This window comes from Otolemur garnettii, unplaced genomic scaffold (assembly GCF_000181295.1).
Source record: "Otolemur garnettii isolate 467f Iridium unplaced genomic scaffold, OtoGar3 scaffold00002, whole genome shotgun sequence".
In the NCBI taxonomy this organism is placed as follows: Eukaryota; Metazoa; Chordata; class Mammalia; order Primates; family Galagidae; genus Otolemur; species Otolemur garnettii.
In genome coordinates, this window is record NW_003852397.1 from 2,823,325 (window position 1) to 2,846,831 (window position 23,507).

Genomic DNA, 23,507 nt, shown 5'->3' on the forward strand with positions numbered 1-23,507 from the left:
AACCTAGTAACTTCCTTGGATTTCTGTTGCCTTTGGGGCAGGTGGTCCGACTGGTCTCAAGGAGGCGGGTGAATCTGACCTTCCCCCTTGAGCCCGGGCCCTTGAGGATGATGTCATATCTCTCTGTCTTAGGACCCTCATGTGCACTCCCACCCTGAAAAATGGATAAAAGGGAGGCAAGAGATTGAGTCGGGGGCTCAGTTTTGGGAAACATGCTGGTATTCCGAGTACCCCCGGCCGAATAAACCTGCTTCCTCTAATCAACTGGTGCCTGGAGTCTTCTGTCTGCGTGGGTTTCCTGCTACAAAACAACAATGACAACAGCAACAAAAAAATAGCCAGGCATTGTAGCAGGCACCTCTAGTCCCAGCTACTTGGGAAGCTGAGGCAAGAGAATCACTTGGGCCCAAGAGTTTGAGGCTGCTGTAAGCTGTGAGTTATGACACCAGGGTATTCTATCCAGGGCGACAACTTGAGACTCTGTCTCAAAAACAAAACAAAACACTTAGCTTCAAAAGACAAAGTAAAACTCCAAGTTAAGGGTTGGAAGACAATTTTTCAGGCAAATGGAATTCAGAAGAGGGGTCACAACTTATTTTCAGATACACGTGGACTTAAAGCAACTAAAGTCAAAAAAGACAAAGATGGCCACTTTATATTGGTTAAGGGAAAAATACAACAAGAAGACATTTCAATTCTAAATATTTATGTACCCAACTTAAATGTTCCCAGATTCTTGAAACAGACCTTTCTCAGTCTGAGCAATATGACATCATATAACAGGGGACTCTAACACCCCTCTCTCAGAGCTGGACAGATCCTCTAAACTGAAATTAAACAAAGATATAAGGGACTTAAATGAGACCCTAAAACAACTGTGCTTGATAGATGCATATAGAGCACTCCATCCCAAAGATAAAGAATACACAATCTTTTCATCGCCCCATGGAATATTCTCCAAAACCTCAACAGGACAAAAGGACACAAAACAAACCTCAACAGAATCAAAAGAACTGAAATTTTACCTTGTATCTTCTCAGACCACAAGGCATTAAAGGTGGAACTCAACTCCACCAAAAACGTTCAACCCCACACAAAGGCATGGAAATGAAGCAACCTTGTGTTGAATGACACTTGGGTGCAGGAAGAAACAAAACAGGAAATCATTAACTTCCTTGAGCACAACAATGAAGACACAAGCTACCAAAACCTGTGGGATATTGCAAAAGCAGTTCTGAGAGGAAAATTTATTACTTTAGATGCATACATTTGAAAAACAGGAAGACAGCGCATCCACAAACTCACAAGCCATCTTATGGAACTGGAAAAAGAAGAAGAATCTAAGCCTAAACCCAGCAGAAGAAAAGAAATATCCAAAATTAAATCAGAGATCAATGAAATTGAAAACAAAAGAATCATTTAGAAAATCAATGAAACAAGGAGTTGTTTTTGAAAAAACAAATAAAATAGATAAACTTTAGGTCAGACTAACTAGAAATATAAAAGTAAAATCTCTAGTAGCCTCAATCAGAAATGATAAAGGGGAAATAACAACTGATGCCACAGAGATATAAGAGATCGTCTGAATACCACCAGAAACTCGATGCTCTGAAATTTGACAATGTGAAGGAAATTGATCAATATTTGGAATCACACCCTCTCCCTAGTCTTACCCAGGAAGAAATAGAGATCCTGAACAGACCAATTTCAAGCACTGAGATCAAAGAAACAATAAAAAAATCTTCCAACAAAAAAATGCCCTGGTCCGGATGGCTTCATACCAGAATTCTATCAAACCTTCAAAGAAGACCTTATTCCTATACTGCAGAAATTATTCCAAAAAATGAAGGAGGAAGGAATCTTCCCACGTTCTACGAAGCAAACATCACCCTGATACCAAAACCAGGAAAAGACTCAACTAAAAAGGAGAATTTCAGACCAATTTCACTAATGAATATAGATGCAAAAATTCTCAACAAAATCCTAGCCAATAGATTACAGTTTACCATCAAAAAAGTCATACATCATGATCAAGAAAGTTTCATCCCAGGGATGCAAAGCTGGTTTAACATACGCAAGTCCATAAACATTACTCATCAAATTAACAGAAGCAAAAACAAAGACTGTATGATCCTCTCAAATGCCGAAAAAGCATTCAATGAAATCCAGCATCCTTTTCTAATTAGAACATTGAAGAGTATAGGAATAGGTGGCACATTTCTTACACTGATCGAAGCTATCTATGACCAACCCACAGCTAATATTTTACTGAATGGAGTAAAACTGAAAGCTTTTCCTCTTAGAACTAGAACCAGACAAGGTTGTCCTCTGTCACCATTACTATTCAACATAGTGCTAGATGTTCTAGCCAATACAATTAGGCAAGACAAGGAAATAAAGGGCATCCAAATAGGAGCAGAGGAGGTCAACTCTCCCTCTTTGCTGATGATATGATCTGATAGTTAGAGAATCCCAAAGATTCAACCACAAGACTCCTGCAAGTCACCAAAAAACTACTGTTATGTCTTAGAATATAAAATCAGTGTCCACAAGTCAGTAGCCTTTGTATATGCCAATAACAGCCAAGATGAGAGGCCAATTAAGGACACAACTCCCTTCACCATAGTTTCAAAGAAAACGAAATACGTAGGAATATACCTAACAGAAAGAGGTGAAGGATCTCTATAAAGAAAATTATGAAACCCTAAGAAAGGAAATAGCAGAGGATATTAACAAATGGAAGAATATACCATGCTTATGGCTGGGAAGAATCAACATTGTTAAAATGTCTATACTTCCCAAAGCAATCTACCAATTCAATGCCATCCCTATTAAAATACCAACATTATACTTTCAAGACTTGGAAAAAATGATTCAGCATTTTATATGGAACCGGAAAAAAACCCATATAGCTAAGGCAGTTCTTAGTAATAAAAACAAAGCCAGGGGCATCAGCATACCAGATTTTAGGCTGTACTACAAAGCTGTACTGGTCAAGACAGAACGATACTGGCACAAAAATAGAAATATAAACATTTGGAATCACATAGAAAACCAGAAAATGAAACTAACATTTTACAACCACCTAATCTTCGATAAACCAAACAAGAACATACACTGGGGCAAAGGCTTCCTATTCACTAAATGGTGCTGGGAGAACTGGATATCCATATGTAAAAGACTGAAACTGGACCCACACATTTCTCCACTCACAAAAATTGATTCAGGATGGATAAAGAACTTAAATTTAAGGCATGAAACAATAAAAATCCTCAAAGAAAGCATAGGAAAACACTGGAAGATATCAGCCTAGGGAAAGACTTCATGAAGAAGACTGCTGTGTCAATTGCAACAACAACAAAAAATAAACAAATGGGACTTAATTAAACTCAAAAGCTTCTATATAGTTAAGGAGAAAACAACCAAAGCAAATAGACAACCTACACAATGGGAAAGGATATTTACATATTTTGAATCAGACAAAAGATTGATAACTAGGATCTATAGAGAACTCAAATTAATCCACATGAAAAAAGCCAACTGTCCCATGTATCAATGGGCAAGAGGCATAAATAGAACCTTCTCTAAAGAAGACAGACGAATGCCTAAAAAAAGATGGCATGAAAAAAATGCTCATCATCCCTATTAGAGAAATGCAAATCAAAACCACCCTGAGATACCATCTAACCCCAGTGAGAATGGCCCACATCACAAAATCTCAAAAGTGCAGATGCTGGCGTGAATGTGGAGAGAAGAGAACACTTTTACATTGCTGGTGGGACTGCAAATTAATACAACCTTTTTGGAAGGAAGTATGGAGAACCCTCAAAGAACTCAAGCTAGACCTCCATTTGATCCCACAATTCCATTACTGGCCATCTACCCAGAAGGAAAAAATTCTTTTATCATAAGGACACTTGCACTGGACTGTTTATTGCAGCTCAATTTACAATCGCCAAAATGTGGAAACAGCCTAAATGCCCCAAGCTGTAGTATATGTATACCATGGAATACTATTCAGCCATTAAAGAAAATGGACACTTTACAGCCTTTGTATTAACCTGGATGAAAATGGAACATATTATTCTTAGTAAAGCATCATAAGAATGGAGAAGCATGAATCCTATGTACTCAATTTTGATATGAGGACAATTAATGACAATGACACAGTGGGAGGAGGGGAGAGCAGAGAGAGAAAGAAGGGAGGGGCGGGGGAAAAGAAGAACACAGAGAGGGAAGGAGGGAGGCGGGTGGGATCTTGGTGTGTGATACACTTTTTGGGGGCAAGACACAATTGTAAGAGGGACTTTACCTAACAAATGCAATCAGTATAACCTGGTTTCTTGTACCCTCAATGAATCCCCAACAATAAAAAAAAAAAAGATAAATAAAAACAAATGTAAAAAAGAGGAATAAATCAGCAGAGAAAGGAGAGTATAAGTATATAGTATCTCAATGTAAACAATAGCTGTTGAATGCGCAAATCAATAAAGATCCACGGAATATTTAAGCCTCAGTACAACATAAATACCCTATTTTAGGTTCTGAGTTTCTTTTATGAGCAGTTCCAACTATTTTAATGTGTTCATCTTCCCCAATCATCAGAAAAATGCAAATCAAAATCACTCTGAGATATCTGCTAACTCCAATGACATTAGCCCACATCACAAAATCCCAAATCTGCAGATGCTGGTGTGGATGTGGAGAAAAGGGAACACTTTTGTACTGCTGGTGTCATTGCAAAATAATACAACCTCTATGGCAGTGGTTCTCAATCTGTGGGTTGCGAGCCACTGGAATTGTATTAAAGGGCCGCAGCATTAGGAATGTTGAGAACCACTGCTCTATGGAAAGAAGAATGGGGAATTCTCAAAGAACTAAAAGTGGACCTTCCATTTGATCCAGCAATCCCATTACTAGGTATCTACCCAGAAGAAAAAAAAATCATTTTACTACTAGGACATCTGTCCTAGAATATATATTGCAACTCAATTCACAACTGACAACATGTAGAAGCAACCCAAGTGCCCATCAACCCATGAACAGATTAATAAACTGTGGTATATGTATACCATGTTATTCAGCCATTGAAAAGATGGAGACTTTACATCTTTTGTGTTTACCTGGATGGAGCTGAAACAGATTCTTCTTAGTAAAGTATCATAAGAATGGGAACAAACCATTCATTTAAACCATGATATAAACGACTACAGGCCCATATGAAAGAAAAACACAAGTATGTCTATCAAAACAGAGGGAAGAAGTAGAGCAGGGAGGTGGATGGAGGGAGGATCTCACCTAAATCTGAAATAAAAAAATAATAAAAATAAAGAAGCTTCATGGCTTTTATTCATTCTTAAGAGGTCTTCCAAAGTTGATGTGCTGTCTCACACCTATAATCCTAGCATTTTGGGAGGCCAAGGTGGGAGGAGGGCTTGAGACCAGAATGTTGAGACCAATTTGAGCAAATAGCAAGATGCTGTCTCTACAAAAACAGCCAGGCATGGTGGCATGTACCTCTAGCCTCACCTACTAAGGAGGCTGAAGCCAGGGGATCCCTTTAGCCCAGCAGTTTGAGGCTGCACTGAGCTATGATGACAACCACTGGTCTCTAGTCCAGGCAACAGAATGAAAGACTTGTCTCCAAAAAAAAAGATGAAAAATTATTCTAATAATTGCCATACGGCTGCATGAGATCCTTTTATAAATCTAAGATATATTATTTTAATATCTTAGTGATTTTGTGTTTTACATCTTTAAACATTTTGCTATATCATCATTCTAGGAATTATTTCATCATTATTTATCAATTATCCCAATTATACTAAAAAGGACTAGAATAACAAGAATTTTAAAGAATAATGGGATGCCTGGAAAGATGACATAAGAATATATTCTTCTTTCATTTTCTTATTATGTTGCCTTAAGTACTGCAACATCTTTCAAAAAAGTGTAAAGTAAGAATGCAGACCCCATCTTTGGAGCCTGCTTTTAGCTAACATTAATAAACACAGTTGAAAATTCTAAATTTTTCATTTTCTACCTATAACGGCAAAGAGAAAAAAATTGACAAAGATGTTTCACAATTATTAGACCAATCAAAAGATAAATGCAGAGAGACAGCAGTACTTACTTACTCTAGACTTGAAGACAACAGTGAAACTGACTGTACAGATGTTGCATCTTTAGATGCTGATATCCTAGATAAATTTTACAGAACTCAAGAATAGAAGAATAATATACATCTAAGAACAAAAGGATGGTATTCTTATCAGCTTAATCATTCAAAAGAAAGGACTTCATCACGTATTTTATAATAAAATCTAGACCAGGCATCCTCAAACTACAGCCCGTGGGCCACATGCAGCCCACCTAGGACATTTATCTGGCCCGCTGGGTGTTTTTGCCGCTGCTGTCTGTCCTGCTTTAGCAGCCGACTCCTCCCGGGGCCCACAGTCCAGCCCTCCAACAGCCTGAGGGACAGTGAACTGGCCCCCTGTTTAAAAAGTTTGAGGACCCTAGACCATTCCATTTTAATTAAAAGGATATATGACAGTATTCTTTTATGCCATTTTCAGGTCACAATTTACCTGTAAAAGGCAAAGGCAGATTTATATAAAAAGATGACTGGAAGGAATTAGATGATGTAAAAAAAAAATTGGACTGATCATTCCAATTGGTGCTTATTAATGTAAAAGCAATATTTTACAGCAGAATCATGGGCTAGTAAAGGTTTTTAAATTTTCTTCAAATGTAGTTATTAGGTACAAGAAGTGCTAGAATAATGATAAACTAGAACCTCTCCAAGGCCTATGGGAATTGTTGCCCATTTTAGTACCTTCAAAATCAAGAAAATATAGAATGAAAATCTGAATTTGCTATATTTAAATGCTTATTAAAAATTCTAGTAAAGTTATTATGCAATATTCCTTTATTTAATTTCTCTACATTATTTACAAAGTGACTTAAAAATACATATATTTAAAAAAAATACATGTATTTTTTGAAAGTTCATTGGTCCTGAATAAGTGATGATTAACTTTTTCTCCTGGTATACTAAAGATCAGGAGAAAAATTTAAATTTATGGCCCCTTAAATGACATTTAAATTTACGACATATAAAGTAGTAACATGAAAACATTCTAAATGACATAATAATTAACCTGTAATCATCTTTAAAAATAAAACTAAAGCAGAAAAACTTAGGAATAAAACAACCATTTACTTATTTCTATACATTATGTGTGGTTCAGTGCAGACATTTTTCAGAATTATCTTGATGCAAGAATATTAATTCTAAACAAATATGCTATCTGAATTAGCTGGTTCCCAGATTGCTTGTTTCTAATGAATCTATTAATATTCAAGAAAATCTAAAAGAAAACAGAACTGGTAAAAATCAAAGGTACTGAATTTCTCTTACACTATAATCTGACATACATCAAGGATTTAAAAAATACTGATCTGCTCGACTCTAAAAAAATAATTCTATATAGTTTTGTCAGGAGGCTCCTAACCCACAAAACAGAAACCACGTAAGCCATAACTATAAGTAAATGTAACCATTTGGCAATTATGTTGCTACTCTTGCCATCTAAACTAAATTTAATAGAAAAGGAAATGCTAAGGATTTCAACCTGGAATACAATCATTATCCTTGGGAGACTGGTTCCAGGACCCCTTGGATATCAAAATCTACAGATGTTCAATCCTTGATATAAAATGGCATAGTATTTGCATATAACCCATGCACACTTCTATACAGTTTAAATTATCTCTAGATTACTTATAATACCTAACACAATGTAAACGCTATGTAAATAGTTGTTATGCTGTATTGGATTTTTATTTTGTATTATTTTTATTGCATTATCATTGTTTCTTTCCCCAACATTTTTGATTAGTGGTTGGTTGAATCCACAGATGCAGAACACACAGATATAGAGGGCTGACTGTATATCCTACAGTAAGATGGGATACAATTGTACATGTGTACAATTGTTCTTTTAAAAATGTATTAGCTTTAACATTTTAATCATAAATACTGCATAAACACTAGCTAAAGGCTCAATCTATTGCCCTACAAAACATGACCACCAGAATATTCGGTGTTGGTATACTTTCACATTTTATTCTTTTTCTTTCTCTTTTTACATTGCTCTAGTCTTTTCCAGGTTCAATTCTCAAAATGACTGTATTTTAATTTTTTTGCTTAATTTCTTTCTTCTGAATCCTTTCATTACTACTAACATATTACACGTTTGGCACATGGTGCATCAATAATGGATACTCTAAAAAGAGAGATCGTTCTAGTCTAAACATCTGCATTCAGATAGCAAAGCAAACCAGTACAAATATTCTAAGATTAGCATTGAAAGGATTTTTCCCACGCCGCAGAACTACTCCTCAAATTCATTTTCCTGAAAGAAATGGCTCCTATTCAGAAATCCGCAACCTTAATAATTCACTGGAAACAGGATTTCATTTCATTTAATAAAAAAGGGTTCAACCACAAATGCAAACCAAAGTAATTTGATTAAAATCAATTGTGCCCCACTCTGTATATGATACAAACACACACCACAAACATAGCATAGGAACGTGATTCACAGCTTTCTAAGCCTATAATTATGTATGAAAAGTACAAAAATAATCCAGGGGCTATGACAGGTATAAAATGCCATGTAAACCACATTTCAAAAACTTAGTTTCCAGAAATTCACAACCTTAAAACAAGACTGAAAAGAGAAGAATCTTCATAGTATTTATGATTAAAATGTTAAAGCTATTACATTTTTAAAAGAACTGTAAACAAGTTTTCACTAAAGCATTTTGTCAAAAATTACTTTTGAAATCACACACAGTATTAAATTCCGAGTCACTCTATTATGTCTAAGATAACATCAATACAGCCATGTGTCGCTGAACAACGGGGGTATGTTCTGAGAAATGTGCCATGAGGCAATACGGCTCACTGCAAACACCACAGAGTATACGCACAGAAACCTAGATGGTCTACCTACTAGGCACGTAGGCTACATGGCATTGCTCTAACACTACACATCTGTTCAGGGCAGCGTACTAAACACTGCAGGCAACTGTAACACAATGACAAGTTTATGTGTTATCTAAACACGTTTAAACATAAAAAGGAGACAGTAAAAGTATGCAATACAATCTCAGGTACCACCGTCATAAATGTGGTCCATATAAAACATCATTATGCTGCTCGGGACTATTTTTTTTTCCAATTCCAAAAGTAGTTTTGACTTCTTTCTTTTACAATTCATCCTAAAACTAAGACAATTCACACAGATAAAAATTTCCCATTAGAGATACTTTTTTTAATACTTGACAAAACAGAAGCTTTTTCTACCTTTTATCCCTAAAGCTCTAAGATTTTTAACCAAAATTAGGGTTTACTAACAAAATATCCCTTAAAAGGACCAAGAACAACTGTTCTCTTAAAATAACTCCAACATAAAAATGATAAAAATAAACCATGAACACTTGAGTTAGCAAGAAACTTCACCTCTTAAAATGCAAGGTTAGAGCACCCTCTGCTGACGAAAAATCAGTCAAAAAAGAGATTCTTATATTTTAAATTAGATTAGCACTTTCCTTTTCCCATGTAATTTTTAAACATTAAAGATACAAAGGACTACAGAAGATAAAGCTCTAAACAGATACTATCTCCTTGGAAGCAACATATTTACTGAGTATTCATCATGAGTACACCACTGTTCTTAAATATTTTTCTATTCGAATTTGGACAAATTAGCATAAGCAATTAGAAAAGAAAGAATGGGGGAGATGGTTTTAAAATAGAATGTTAGCAGGTGTGGTGGAAAGAACTCTGAAGCGAGACTCTCAGAAGCTGGGTCCGTCCTACTCGCTTTTATGACAAGTTATTTCAATGATTTGGGCCTGGGTTTTTGAAATAAAAGAGGTTAATCATTCATCCATTCACTGAACAGACATTTATTTAGAACTTTTTATGTGCTGCTGAAGAAGGCACAAATCTGCTCAAACACCCCACATAGATATTTGAATAGTTATGGTAACAATAAATATAAAGAGAGGGCACATGGACAACCTTATGTACACATCATGCTAACACGTTTGATTTTATTGTACTGCAGATGACTAGAAATCAGGAAATGGTTCTTAGGAAGGAGAGTAACAATGTTAGATCTGCATTTCAGAAAGATCACTTATGTCCTGGAAAAGATAAACGGAAAGTAAAAGACAGATTGAGAGGCTATGAAATAATCCATGTGAAAAATTAGATGGGCCTGAACTCAAAGTAGGAAATGTAAGTCATGTTCAGAAGGCTGGATCAGAACCTAGAGGCTAGAGGATAAGGAGATCAAAAGTGACAGATAAATACCAACAAATTTACGAGACTCATAATTACAGTGGGTTCTTGACCACAATAGAATCAAACTAGAAATCAGTAACAGAAAGATAACAAAAAAAAACCTCTAAATGTGAAAATTAAACAACATGATTCTAAAAAATCCAAGGATCCAAAAGAAAGTCTCAAAAGAAATTTTTTAAAATACATAGATCCACTGGGCACGTTGGCTCACACCTGCACTCTGGAAGGTGGAGGAGGGTAGATGACTTGACCTCATGAGTTTGAGACCAGACTGAGCAAGAATGAGACCCTGTCTCTAAATAAATAGCAGGATGCCTATAGTCCCGGTTACTTGGGAGGCGGAGTGAGGCAAAAGGATCGCTTAAGCCCAAGAGTTTAAGGTTGCTGTGAGCTGTGACGCCCCGGCATTCCACCCGGGGCAAGAAAGTGAGACTGTCTCAAAAAAGCCCACAAACAAACAAACAAAAGAAAAAAACACATAAATCTGAATGAAAACAAAACCACAACACATCAAAATTTGTGGGATGCACTAAAGCACTACTAAAACAGAAATTATGACAGTAAATGCTTACATTTAAAAACAAAAGGAAGTCTAAAGAGTTGTGGAAATTGGTTATAGAATATTGTAAATGTAATTAACACTTCTGAATAGTAACTTTAAAAATGATTAATATGGTAAATTTCATGTTTATGTATATTTTACCACCATTAAAATCTTACAAAGGTAAGATCTCAAATCAATAACCTAAGTTCCATGTTTACATGGATGGAGCTGGAACATATTCTTCTTAGCAAAGTATCTCAAGAATGGAAGAAAAAGTATCCAATGTACTCAGCACTACTATGAAACCAATTTATAGCTTTCATGGGAAAGCTATAACCCAATTATAGCCCAAGAAGAAGGGGAAAGGTGAGAGGGAGGGGAGGGGAGGAGGGAGGATGATTGGTGGGACCACACCTACGGTGCATCTTACAAGGGTACATGTGAAATTTACTAAATGTAGAATATAAATGTCTTAACACAATAACTATGAAAATGCCATGAAGGCTACGTTAACTAGTTTGATGAAAATATTTCAAATTGTATATAAAACCAACACATTGTACCCCATGATTGCATTAATGTACACAGCTATGATTTAATAAAAAAAAAATAATAAAAATAAAAAAATTAAAATAACTTAAGTTCCTACTTCTAGGAAATTAGGGGGAAAAAGCAAAATAAACCCAAAGCAAGCAGAAGGAAGTCAATTATGAATAGAAATCAATAAAATAAAAAAGAGGAACATCAATGAAATAAAAAGTTGATTATTCAAAAGAAAGGAACAAATAAATAAACTGACAAATCTCTACTAAAGTGGAAAAAAACAAAGAGAGAAGAGTATAAATGACCAATAGCAAGAATGAAATAGGGCCTCTCATAGTGCCCCATGCCAGAGCAAACTGTGGCCCTGAACCATTGCCTGGTCTCTGTGTCCATAGGCTGCTGGCACTGAAGTGGGTTGCACAGAGGAAAAAAAAAAGAATGAAATAGGGGCTATTAGTACAGAGCCGGCAGTCATTCAAAGATACTAAGGAAATACTGTAAACAACTTCATGTTCATAAATCCAACAACTTAGAAGAAATGAACTAATTCCTCATAAACTATAAACTACCAATACTCAACCAAGATGAAAAAAGCCAAATATACCTATACATACAAAAAAATTGAATTTATAATTAACAACCTCCCCAAAAAGAAATCTCCAGGCCCAGGTAGTTTCGCTGTTGATATCTACCATTCAAAAAATTAATAGCATTTTCCATGTTAACCAGTTTGATGAAAATATTTCAAATTGTATATAAAACCAGCACATTGTACCCCATGACTGCATTAATGTACACAGCTATGATTTAATATAAATAAATAATAAATTTTTAAAAATTAATAGCATTTTTACACAATCTTTTCCAGAAAATACTAGAGGACAAAACAGTTCTCAACCCATTTTATAAGGCTGGTATTACCATAACACCAAATCAGACAAAGATAGTACAAAAATAGAAAACTACAGATAATCTCACTCATTAATTTAAGACATAAAAATCCTCAACAAAATATTAGCAAACTGAATCCAACTATGTATAAAATGAATCACATACCATGACCAAATGTAATTAAAGGCAAGACTGGTACAACATCAAAAATCTACATAGCAACAATCTAAAGAAGGAAACACTATCACATTAATTATAATAGAACAGAAAAAGCATTTGACAATATCTAACACCTAATTCATGATTTTAAAAGAAACTCTCACCAAGTTAGGTAGAAAATGACCTCAACTTGATAAAAAAGCTTACAGTTAAGAGCATACTTAGCTCTTAAAACTGAGAAGAACACCAAGGACTAATAACTGATTTTGACAAGGTTGCAGAATATAAAAACCATCACATTTCTATATTCTAACAGTGAACAAGCAGCAACAATTTTTCTCTTTTAAAATATATATGGTTTGGCACATAAAGACCTGTAGGCAAATGTTTATAGCAGCTTTTTTTCATGATAGCCCTAAAATGGAAACAATCCAAGGGCTATCATTTAATAAACAAATACATACATACAATGTGTCACTAATTCATCAATAAAAAGAAAGAAAACGCTGGCATGTGCTATTGCACATGCATCAGTCTCAAAAGCACTGCTGGAAGTGAAAGGAGTCAAACACAAAAGGCTATATCTATATACACGATTCCATTTAAATGGCATTCTGGAAAAAAACTGAACTACTAGGGATAGAAATGCAATCAGTAATTGCCAAGAATTAGAGGGGAGAATGAGGGGATTGACTGTAAAGGAGCGTCGGGCAATCTGTCAGGTAACAGAAATACAGTACAGGGGTGTCCAACCTGTGGCTCACAGGCTGAATTAGTGGCCCATTGTATGTATGTATGCTGGTTTTGTGAGGACTTCTTTTGCTTATCTGTGTTGTCAGATGCCACAGAAAAGCATGCATGGACCTTTTTCCTGCTAATCAGCTTTCCTCAGTGTCTGCATATTTAATGTGTGGCCCCAGACAACTCTTATTCTTCCAAAAGTGTGGCAGAAAAGAAAAAAGGCTGGGCACCCTTGTGCAGAACCTCTGTAAGTTGACCCCACACACACAAGGAACTGTAAAAGACTGATCAGAATATGGAGGTGGTCCACATAAGGAACTAGGCCTACTACATTGATATGTACATGTGGTGCATGTCCGGTCTATAAAAATTAGGTCAAGTTAAGGTGGCCAATGTAGGAAGGTGGTCAGATGTAGAGGTTCTATTGTATTCTGTTATCTTGACTGTGGTAATAATTATACAACTATATACAAAAAAAAAAAAAGACCTGTCTCAAACCATACTCCAAAAAAGATAAAGTTTACTCCATGGAAATTATATGTCTGAGATCATTTTTTCCTTCTCACACAGTCTGTTAACCAAGTAGAAAAACAAGAATAGTAAGAAAGAATTAACAGTAGAGGGAAAACACAACCTATTTTAAGAATATTCCATTCTGCTATTATCTACTACTGCTAATTTGACTATATATACTATATCTTAAAAATCCTTAAAACCAATATTTATTTCAAAAGACAAAGTCCCAACATTCTCACCCTAGAGCCTCCCAAAAGGAAGGCAGAGTCGTATTTTATCATCAGAGCATGATAAAGGTCACAATTTGTCTAGGATTTCAGATTGTTTTTTCTTACCTTTGAGAGTACTGTCACCTTACACATAAAGACAAACTTAAGTAATTAATATGGGACAGAACCAGCAACAAGACTATAAAGGGAAAAGGAATATCAATTTATGTTCTTTCTTCCATCTTTTATGAATTGTCTAAACTGACATTTGATTTCTCTCCCTGCTTGAATTTACTTAAAACTCCAAAGAATCAAATATAGGAAAGACATTGTCATATATCTATCCACTCACATAAATGCTCCTCTACTCCTAAGACACTTGCATCCTGGCCTCAGAAGTCCATGCCTTCTTCCAAAGTTGCAGTGGTAGCTGCTCTCACGCACTGTCTGGAATTCATAGGATTATTATCATCCTATTAAGCAAGCCCACTGCTTAAATGCCAGGTAGATTCTTATATTGATGACCTATGTCAGGTTTTTTTAACTTAGGAGAAAATTGCTGTGTTAGAAGCACAAAAAGAGAAAAGATCAAGACTTAGCGCAGAAACTGTCAGTTACATTTATGCTTCTAGAAGTTACTCATTCTTCATTTATATGGAATACCGAAGAATACCAAAGGAAAAGATGCATCAAAAGTCATTGGATGATGAACTTACAGCATGCCATAACTATAAAAGTACTATCACACGTAGTAAGTTAACACCCCCAAAACTAAAATGAAGACACTTGAATATAATTACCTTCACATAAGCTCTCTAAAAGGGTAAAGAATTTCACTCTTTAATAAAAGACCTTCCAAAGGGATAAATACTAGCAAAGTAAGAACATGGTAAATTTAAGCCAAAATCATTTTTCTACACTAACAAAGAGAAATGGGTCTAAATATCATTCACTGACATCATATCTAGAATACAAATCTATAAACTACAAGCCATATCAAATACCAGAATAACCACCACACCATATAGAATAAAACAGCAACCAAAAGATGATGACTTAGTGATCACTCCCTCTACAAGCTAAATTAAAGATTCTCAAAGTTTCCAGAGTTTCTCTGTTGGAGGCAGTTCTGCCTCTATTCAGGGACCTTTGGAAACATTTTTGATCATCAAGAGTAGAGGGAGTGCTGCTGGTACTTATGGGTACAGACCAGAGCTGCTGCTAAATTTTCCCAAGATTATAAAGGGAAAAGGAATATCAATTTATGCTCTTTCTTCCATCTTTTATGAATTGTCTAAACTGGTAAAAGAGCAAACTTCTTTACCCTTTTAGAGAGTTTATATGAAGGTAATTGTATTCAAGTGTCTTCATTTTAGTTTTGATGGTGTTAACTTACTACGTGTGATAGCATAGTTATGACATGTTGTAAGTTCATGATCTAACGACTTTAGATACATCTTTTCCTTCGGTATTATGGGATTCAAAGAATTATTGGATTCAAAATGTCAATAGTGACCCTATTAAGAAACTCTGCTTAACAATAAAATTTAAAAGCCCTGTTAGTCATACAAACTCTTAGGATAATCTAGAAGACATAAAGCAATGCAATGTAAATAACATAATACAGACAGAACTGTTGAATGCACAGCATGTGTATATCCTATTGCTACTTGCCCCTAGTCTTTCCTCCTCCTTCCTTTCCCTCTCATCTCTTGATTATTGCTCCTTTTACACATCTTTTAAGCCATCTTCCCATTCCAAAACCTCCAATTCTTCTGAGAAATAAGAAGAAACAGAAAGCATTGCCTTATCGATACAGCCTGAGATCCAGAACTATTAGAGTCATAAGGAGTCTGATACATAATCATGAAGCACAGAATTGGTTTGATTTTAATAAAGAGTGCTATAACAAGACAACTTTGTCATCTCTTCCCAGAACCTTGACCCATAATGCAATACAAAATACAATCTTGTCTCTTTCTTTGTCTTTTTTTTTTTTTTTTTGAGAGAGTCTATGTCGCCCTCAATAGAGTACTATAGCGTCTCAGTTCACAACAACCTCAAATTCCTGGACTTAAGCAATTCTCTTGCCTCAGTAGGGACTACAGCGCCTGCCACAATGCCCAGCTATTTTTTGTTGCAGTTGTCATTGTTGTTTAGCTGGCCCAGGCTGGGTTCAAACCTGCCAGCCTCGGTGTATGTGGCTGGAGCTGTAACCACTGGGCTCTGGGCACCGAGCCAGTCTTGTATAAGTAGTCCTTACATTCACTTCAGCTGCATTTATTGAACACTTAACTCACTTTCTTTTATTTGCCCTAAGTCTCATTAAACAACTCTCCATTTTAATATTCCCAGATTCAAAGAGCAAGTTCATTTTTAACCTATTTATATTTTTTATATTTCATTTAAATCCCATCTAAGCCTATATTCTTTTCGTTCAGCTGCATTTAAATAGCAGCATTTCAACACCATCATCCCAGTATATGCTGAATTATTTTTTAATATTTTTCTCTCTGTAACTTCTATGATTTCATTAAATATTTTTGCAAGCACAATGAACAAAAGTCCCAACAACAGAGGAAGTACAAGAAAAATCACCTATACTTGGATAAGCCCAGATTTAGGATTTATTTTCAATACCCTTCTTAAAAATGCATTAATATCAAAATTATTTTTCATGTAAAAGGGAAATCAATACATTTTAAATATTCTAAACCAAGTCTGGTCAAGATGTGTTTATGATATAGTGGTCAAATAATACCATCAACAACCAGAACACTTTGGTAATCGTATGCATACATAATCTGTTACAAGCATTTTGGAAAGAGAAATAAAACTGAATAGTGTCACAGAGATGATTTATAGAAGGGGGGTTTTAAATACATCCAAGAAAAACCACATAACCAAATATACTCTTACTGTACCATATAAAAATCTACTGCTGAGAATATATGAATCTATCCAGTCATCCATGCATCCAAACAGAAGGGAGAAATATTTCCAATAAAATATTCTGATGATAGTTTAAACCTCATTTATTGTATGAGCTTGACTAGTGATTTCTTTCTTTATAGAACTTTTTAAACAGCTTTTCAGGGCACTATACCTTTTTAAAGCTAGCATCTAGCATATATTTAATGCTTAATAATGCAGAAAAATTCACTCACCATTTCAGTGGTGTGCCTTCATATTCAAACCATATCTCACTAACGTCTTCTTGTCTCATAACCTTCTGAAAGTGCTTTTTCACTTTGTCAGTTACCAACGTCAAATAACTTACTCTTGGCAAAAGCAACTGAAATGAAAATTTGTAAAACCATATTTATTTACTAGTTTTTTCCAAAAAAAATATACTAAGTAGGTTTTTGAATTTTAAGGAAAAACAGCCATGTTCTTTGCATTACTTTGAATATCTCACACAAAGTCAAATGCTTTTTATGGAAAAGCAAAGGCTAAAGATAAAGATGCTTTTAATATTTCTTATGGTTTATTACTTTAAGCACAGCTTACAAGATAAATGCCTAGAAAAATTAATACAAGCCTACCTACAATCTTTCTATAACACTTATTAAAAAAAGTAAAATGATATAATTAGATGTCATATTAGTTAGAATACTTATTAGTTCTAGCAAATGTACCTTAAAAATTAAAATGATTCCTCTGTGTTAATAATTGTTCTGAGAAGAAAACCAGCTCAGTCCTAATGTACACTTTGACTACCGACCAAGATTCTAAACTGGCCCATTGTGTTGTCAAGGGTGGGAAAGAAGACCAGGCTAGATAAAATTTTGACTTAAAAAGCATGAAGGACCTGGTCAGTGTTCTTTCCGCAGAAAAAGTATCCAGAAAGAATATAGGAAAGCATTTCAGAAAACTGGCTAAAATTTATATAAAGAACCCACGAGGATGTAAAAGGAGACGATGGGCCCAAACTCGTTTTTCCTCCTTTCAGTGGACACTCAAGCCAAGTCTTGTTTTCCTAAGCTTCTGCTTTGTAAAACTGCTTTCTTACTGTCTTTTGGCTGCTCTTATAAGTGTAAATGCACTATCTTTCATGCCGCTTATTCAAGGTGATGTTTCTTGATCAGTAAATCAAGTACAGCTACCGACCTGGCATATGCATTACATATATATATGGAAGAGAGACAGACACACACCATGAGAAATATTCTGGTTAAAGGAATTGATATCTAATCATAGCAGTCGAAGATAACTGGCCTCAGCTAGGTGGGAAAACATGACAGTGGTCCTGGGGCTACAAGATACATGAGGATGGGAAGAGAGGTGTTGGCATGCTCCAATGCAGAACAGAAGGTACTAAATGCTATGAACAAGCTGTGGATATTATGCAATCAGCAAAATTTTATAAAGAAATAACTGTAATTAGTGAAAAATGTAAAAGGAACTAATGCTTACTATGAATAAGGAAAGGCACTGTAAAGTGTTAGCTTTTTCACATAAAGTATTACCAACTCAGTTTTATTTAACTAACCTGCCAAAATCATATGCTATTAAATAAATGGCAGAGAACAGATTCAGTGAAGTCTTTCAGAAATGATGGAATACAGATGTGACATGGAATTCTCTAAGAAATCAAAATAGGGTCATTAATTAATCATTTTTGAAAATAAATATAATCTATTAGTCTAATAAGGTCTATATTAATAAATCCATAACTTTAAAGTGACTATCAGGCACTATATAGTAATCTATTCTGTAGAGAATAATATTAACCCATGGAGATGGTAGGAAGGAAGATATACATGACTACTGAGAATAGATATCAGCTCCTGATTTTGGACAGCATTGCATTACACACTTAGGCTTCAATCAAAGTTGCTAGAGACAGGAATTTCTTCTTCATTAAAACAGGAATTTTTGCCTGTTTTGTTCAATGCTAGATTCCCACTGCCCAAAATAGTACCTGCTTTACAGAAAGCACACAGTAAATACTTGTTCAATAAATCAGAGATACCAAAGGTTAAATGGGCAGAGAGCCAAAGATTAAAACTAAAAAAGAATACCCATTCTTAAAGCAGAATCCACACTGAAATGTAGTTTGCAATCTTGTTTCATATTGGCTTGTCTGAGTAATCTAGCATAATATCCATAGTAACACCAAGAAATAACTCTAAGATTTAAGAATGACTACTCTAGAGTACAGACAGATGTGCGCAATTTATTTAGGAAATATGTAGGAAGGTAAAAATGCCAAGGAGATAAGTGAAAAGACATCATCCTACCTTTTACCTCCAAACTGTTCTACTCAATGTCGTGAGTTCTTTTTTAAAAAGTGATAAAACATACCTAGCATAAAATTTACCATTGTAACCATTTCTAAGTGTTCAGTACTAAATACAACAGAACCTTCATAGCTGACCACCTTCTGAAGTTAACCTAATTTTCACAGACCAGACATGCACCACATGTACTTATCAATTCAGCAGTGCTAGTTCCTTATGTTGACCAGTTTGTTATGGTCCCTTGGGTTGTTTCTACTGTACTATGAACTATCCATCTACAGACTGTTTTTATCATCTCAAATGGAAATGCTACACATTAAACAATTACTTCCCATTACCCCCTTCCCCCAGCTACTGGTAGCCACAATTTTACTTTCTATCTCTATGAATTTAACTATTTTAGGTACTTCATGTAAAGTGGAACCATACAATATTTATCTTTTTGTGCCTGAGTTATTTTTCTTAGCATAATGTCTTCAATGTTCTTCAAGCTCTTTTAATGTGACTATGACTAACCCTGTTTGGGGATGTTGTCAGCTACAATGTATTCTATCTTTCTCTTACTCCTCATTTAACACTGATATAAAATACTCAGTGAGCATGACACAAGCGATTTATTTTTATCCATATAACTTATAAGGAATACATGTTTTATACAGTGACATGGAATACTCATGTTTCTTAAAGATGTCCATAATTTTTATTTCTTCATACCATATCTTATTCTGTTTAACAATTTTCACTTATAAACTCAGATACTTACATTGTACCCATAAGGTGAGAGCTTATCAAACTTCCTCCTCCCTCCCTGAGTAAAGGCCCAACTACAGCTTGGATTTTACCTAACAGATGTAAACAATGTAACCTAATTGTTTGTATCCATATATTAATCTGAAAAAAAATTAGAAACTTACTTATGTTAAGACAAAACTAGATGCACAGCATACTAGAATTCTGTTCTACTCCAATGAAGAGGGCAGCATAGGAGGCAATGAGGATACAGCACTGACTGTGTCAGAGTCCTTCCCCTCAGAGCATGCAGCTTAGACAGAACAAAGACTCAGACACACAGGTACAAATGTAACTAATGCAAGAAGGAATTTAAAATGGTATAAAATCAAGTAGGAAAGGAATTTAACCTCTAGCTAGATGCTCATCCATGTCTTCACAGGAAGTTCATTTTAAGGCAAGAGTCAAAAGACAAACAGGAACAAACTCAACTTGGGTGGGTATGCAAGTTTGGGTGTGTGTAGGTGTGGGGGACATTTCTGCCCATTTTAGACAGAGGACACTGCAAGGTAAAAGGCATGGAGTGAATACAGAGAGGCAATGACTGGCATATTTGAGAAAACTGTAAGAAGTTGAATATGACACAGAGTGTTGGGACATAACAGCAAGGGGCCAACTCATGGAGAACCTTGTAAACCACATTCAGTATGCCAAAGATGATGAAAATCTATTAAAGACTTCAGACAAGCAGATGACAAGATTAGATACATGTTTTGAAAAGATCACTCCAACTAAAGACTAGAAAATAGAAGAGAAAAATGAAAGTGGGGAAACTGGTTACCACTATGCAACTGATCAGTTTTCAAATGATGGTCTGGAGCAGCAGTGGGGATAAAGGCAATCAGAGAAGTCTCAGAGATACTGAGATTTAAATCGTCTGAACTAAGTGACTGAACAAATATGACAGATACAAGAGAAGGAAGTATCAAAGGACAAGTCCCAGGTTTCTGATAAGATTAATTATTTGGATGATAGATCTACTTACCAAAATAGACAGGGAATAATCGCAGATGACTAAATTTTCTGTGGGGGAAGTCCAATTTTAAATACACACAGTTTGAATTCTTTCAAGATATTTGAGAATTTCCAGCTCCAGGTTTGGAGTTCAAGAGAAAAACACTGGGAGTGATCAAAATATAAATGCTTGACAAAAATGAATGAGAACTCCAGCAGAGGAAAAATTAAGTTAAAAAAGAAGGCAAAGCCCTAAGAAATGTCAATATTAAAGAACTAGCGAATGAGATCACAAAAAGAAAAACAGAGAGGCAGAAGTGAAACCAAGAGTAGGAGGCACTGCAGAGCAAGACAGGAGAGTGCCACAAGATGGAGAAAACGGACAGTAGTAACAAATATGGCTGAGAGCTCAAACAAATGAAAATTCATAAACAGACTACAGGTTTGGCAAAAAAAGACATCATTAGTGACTTTGGCACGAATGGTTTTGTTGGAACAGTATGAAAATATGATTACAGAGAACTAAGTGGTAGGAGGCTGCAGTACAAACCTTTTAAGAAGTCTGGTTGTGCAGGAAAAGCAAGAAGCTGAGAGACAGGGAGGGTCAAAAGAGGACTGCTGTTTTAGGATAGGAAGGGTTTATGAGAACATAAATGCTGTGAAGGAGACTATAGATAAGAAGTTGAAAGTAAAATAGACAGAGATGGCAGAGGTAGAGGTGGGGGAAGATCAGACACAACCAGCTTCCTGAGAAGCCAAGGAGGAAGAACACTTCTTCCATTAGAATAGGAGGGAAGAAGTAACTATGTGTGAATAAAGACAGGTTTTGCAGATTTGGTGGTAGAAAATTAAGGGTGGTCCTATCAGATGGTTTCTATTTCCCTTGTTAAGTAGAAGTGAGGTCATCTCTTAAGAGTGAAAGATGATGGCTCAGCACCTGTAGCTCAGCAGGTAGGGTGCCAGCCACTTACACCAGAGCAGGTGGGGTCAAATCCAGCCCAGGCCTGCCAAACAACAATGACAACTACAACAAAAAAATAGCTGGGCATTGTGGTGGGCACCTGTAATTCCAGCTACTTGGAAGGCTGAGGCAAGAGAATCGTTTAAGCCCAAGAGTTTGAGGTTGCTGTGAGCTGTGATGCCATGGCACTCTACCAAGGATGGCAAAGTGAGACTCTGTCTCAAAGAAAAAAAAGAGTGAAGGATGAAGTCAAGGCTAAGAGAAATAGAGTGGAAAAGAGCAGAAACAGCTGACTAAGAAAACATAAAAAGACTGCTGGGGTAATATTGAGGGTCCAACAAGACTAATGTCTAATCGTGTAATTTTCTCTAGTGACAAGTCACAAGTTATTAATGAAAATTAGTATGTGTGTTTCTATGTTGGATTATCTAAATGAAAAGCAACAGTTTAAATGAGTGTAACAGAAATAAAAATGAACAAGTAACCTAGTTTCTAACAAATTTCCTTCCTGCAAATATTCCCTGCAAAATAAAACAATTCTCAAAGGCATACTTATAGGATTATAGACTAAAAGATTTATAAATAGGAATCAAATCAAAATGCAGAAATAAACAGGAATATATTTAACAAAAGTATTAAAAATATTTTCAAGCTTAATTGACAACTGAGACATATCTAAACAACAACTACACTGGCACTAAGATGCTAACCAGACTAATCATCACTAACGCTTTTGCATACTTTCTCCCTGCATATGTTGACTTATACTTAAGTACGTCTGTATTTAAAGAGCAAAATTTGGATTGTGCTATAAGGTTTTAAATTCTAGTTTTAATATTTATTATATATTTGTCACCCAATATTCTTCAAAATCACAAATCATGGCAATATAAGAGATTCTTTGGATAAAGAATTAGGAAGAATTCAAGGAAAAAAATTACCTATAAGACAAAACAATTCTCTTCCTCCTATAGTTACCCCAGTACTTTTGCCATTTTCAATTTGATTAGAAACAAGAAAACAACTTACAGTCCTTACATCTAGTTCTCACAACAGTCTTTTCATATTTAGCCAGATTCACATATAAAGAAAAAATACTGTACTCTTTACTTGAAATTTTCGAACTATATGAAGTATGTCAAACATCCAAGTCTGATTTAAAAATAGACTTAAATTATTTATTTCTCAGTCATTGCAAATTTGACCAACTAGACACAACACTCCTTTGTTTAAATACTATTAATATAGAAGGCCAACCAAAGTTAAAAGTTTTAATTAGAACAGCAAAAACTTGTTTGGAAACAACACAAATGGTATCCTAACCCATACTACAGAAGGAGAACAGAAAAATAATACCTCTAACAAATGAAATTCTTCTAAATATAAACCATGATCACACTGTTCTTAACTGAAAAATTTCCAAAAGACAAGAAAACTACAGAGATCTGCAAATGTGATATTACACAAACGATTCTAAGTCAGAGTTCTACTAACAAGACTGCTCTACTTTTCTAAAATTATCATTTCTAGTAAGAAAACCCAAATAGATGATTTCAATAGCTTGGGAGGTTTTCAT

The 23,507-nt window shown here is 35.2% G+C and overlaps 1 protein-coding gene and 1 pseudogene across 2 annotated transcripts in view; one reads left to right on the forward strand and one right to left on the reverse strand.

The window, feature by feature from the left end:
- ATG5 (autophagy related 5) overlaps positions 1-23,507 on the reverse strand; it is a 145,249-nt gene that overhangs the window by 106,300 nt on the left and 15,442 nt on the right. Inside the window, exon 3 of one of the 2 annotated variants that reach the window (XM_012806290.2) lies at positions 17,152-17,279. The exons of the other annotated variant lie outside the window; for it this stretch is intronic. Coding sequence (XP_012661744.1) covers positions 17,152-17,279 — 128 coding nt within the window. The remainder of the gene's footprint in view (positions 1-17,151; positions 17,280-23,507) is intronic. 2 annotated transcript variants of the gene reach the window in all.
- On the forward strand, positions 11,779-11,893 carry LOC111725811 (annotated as a pseudogene).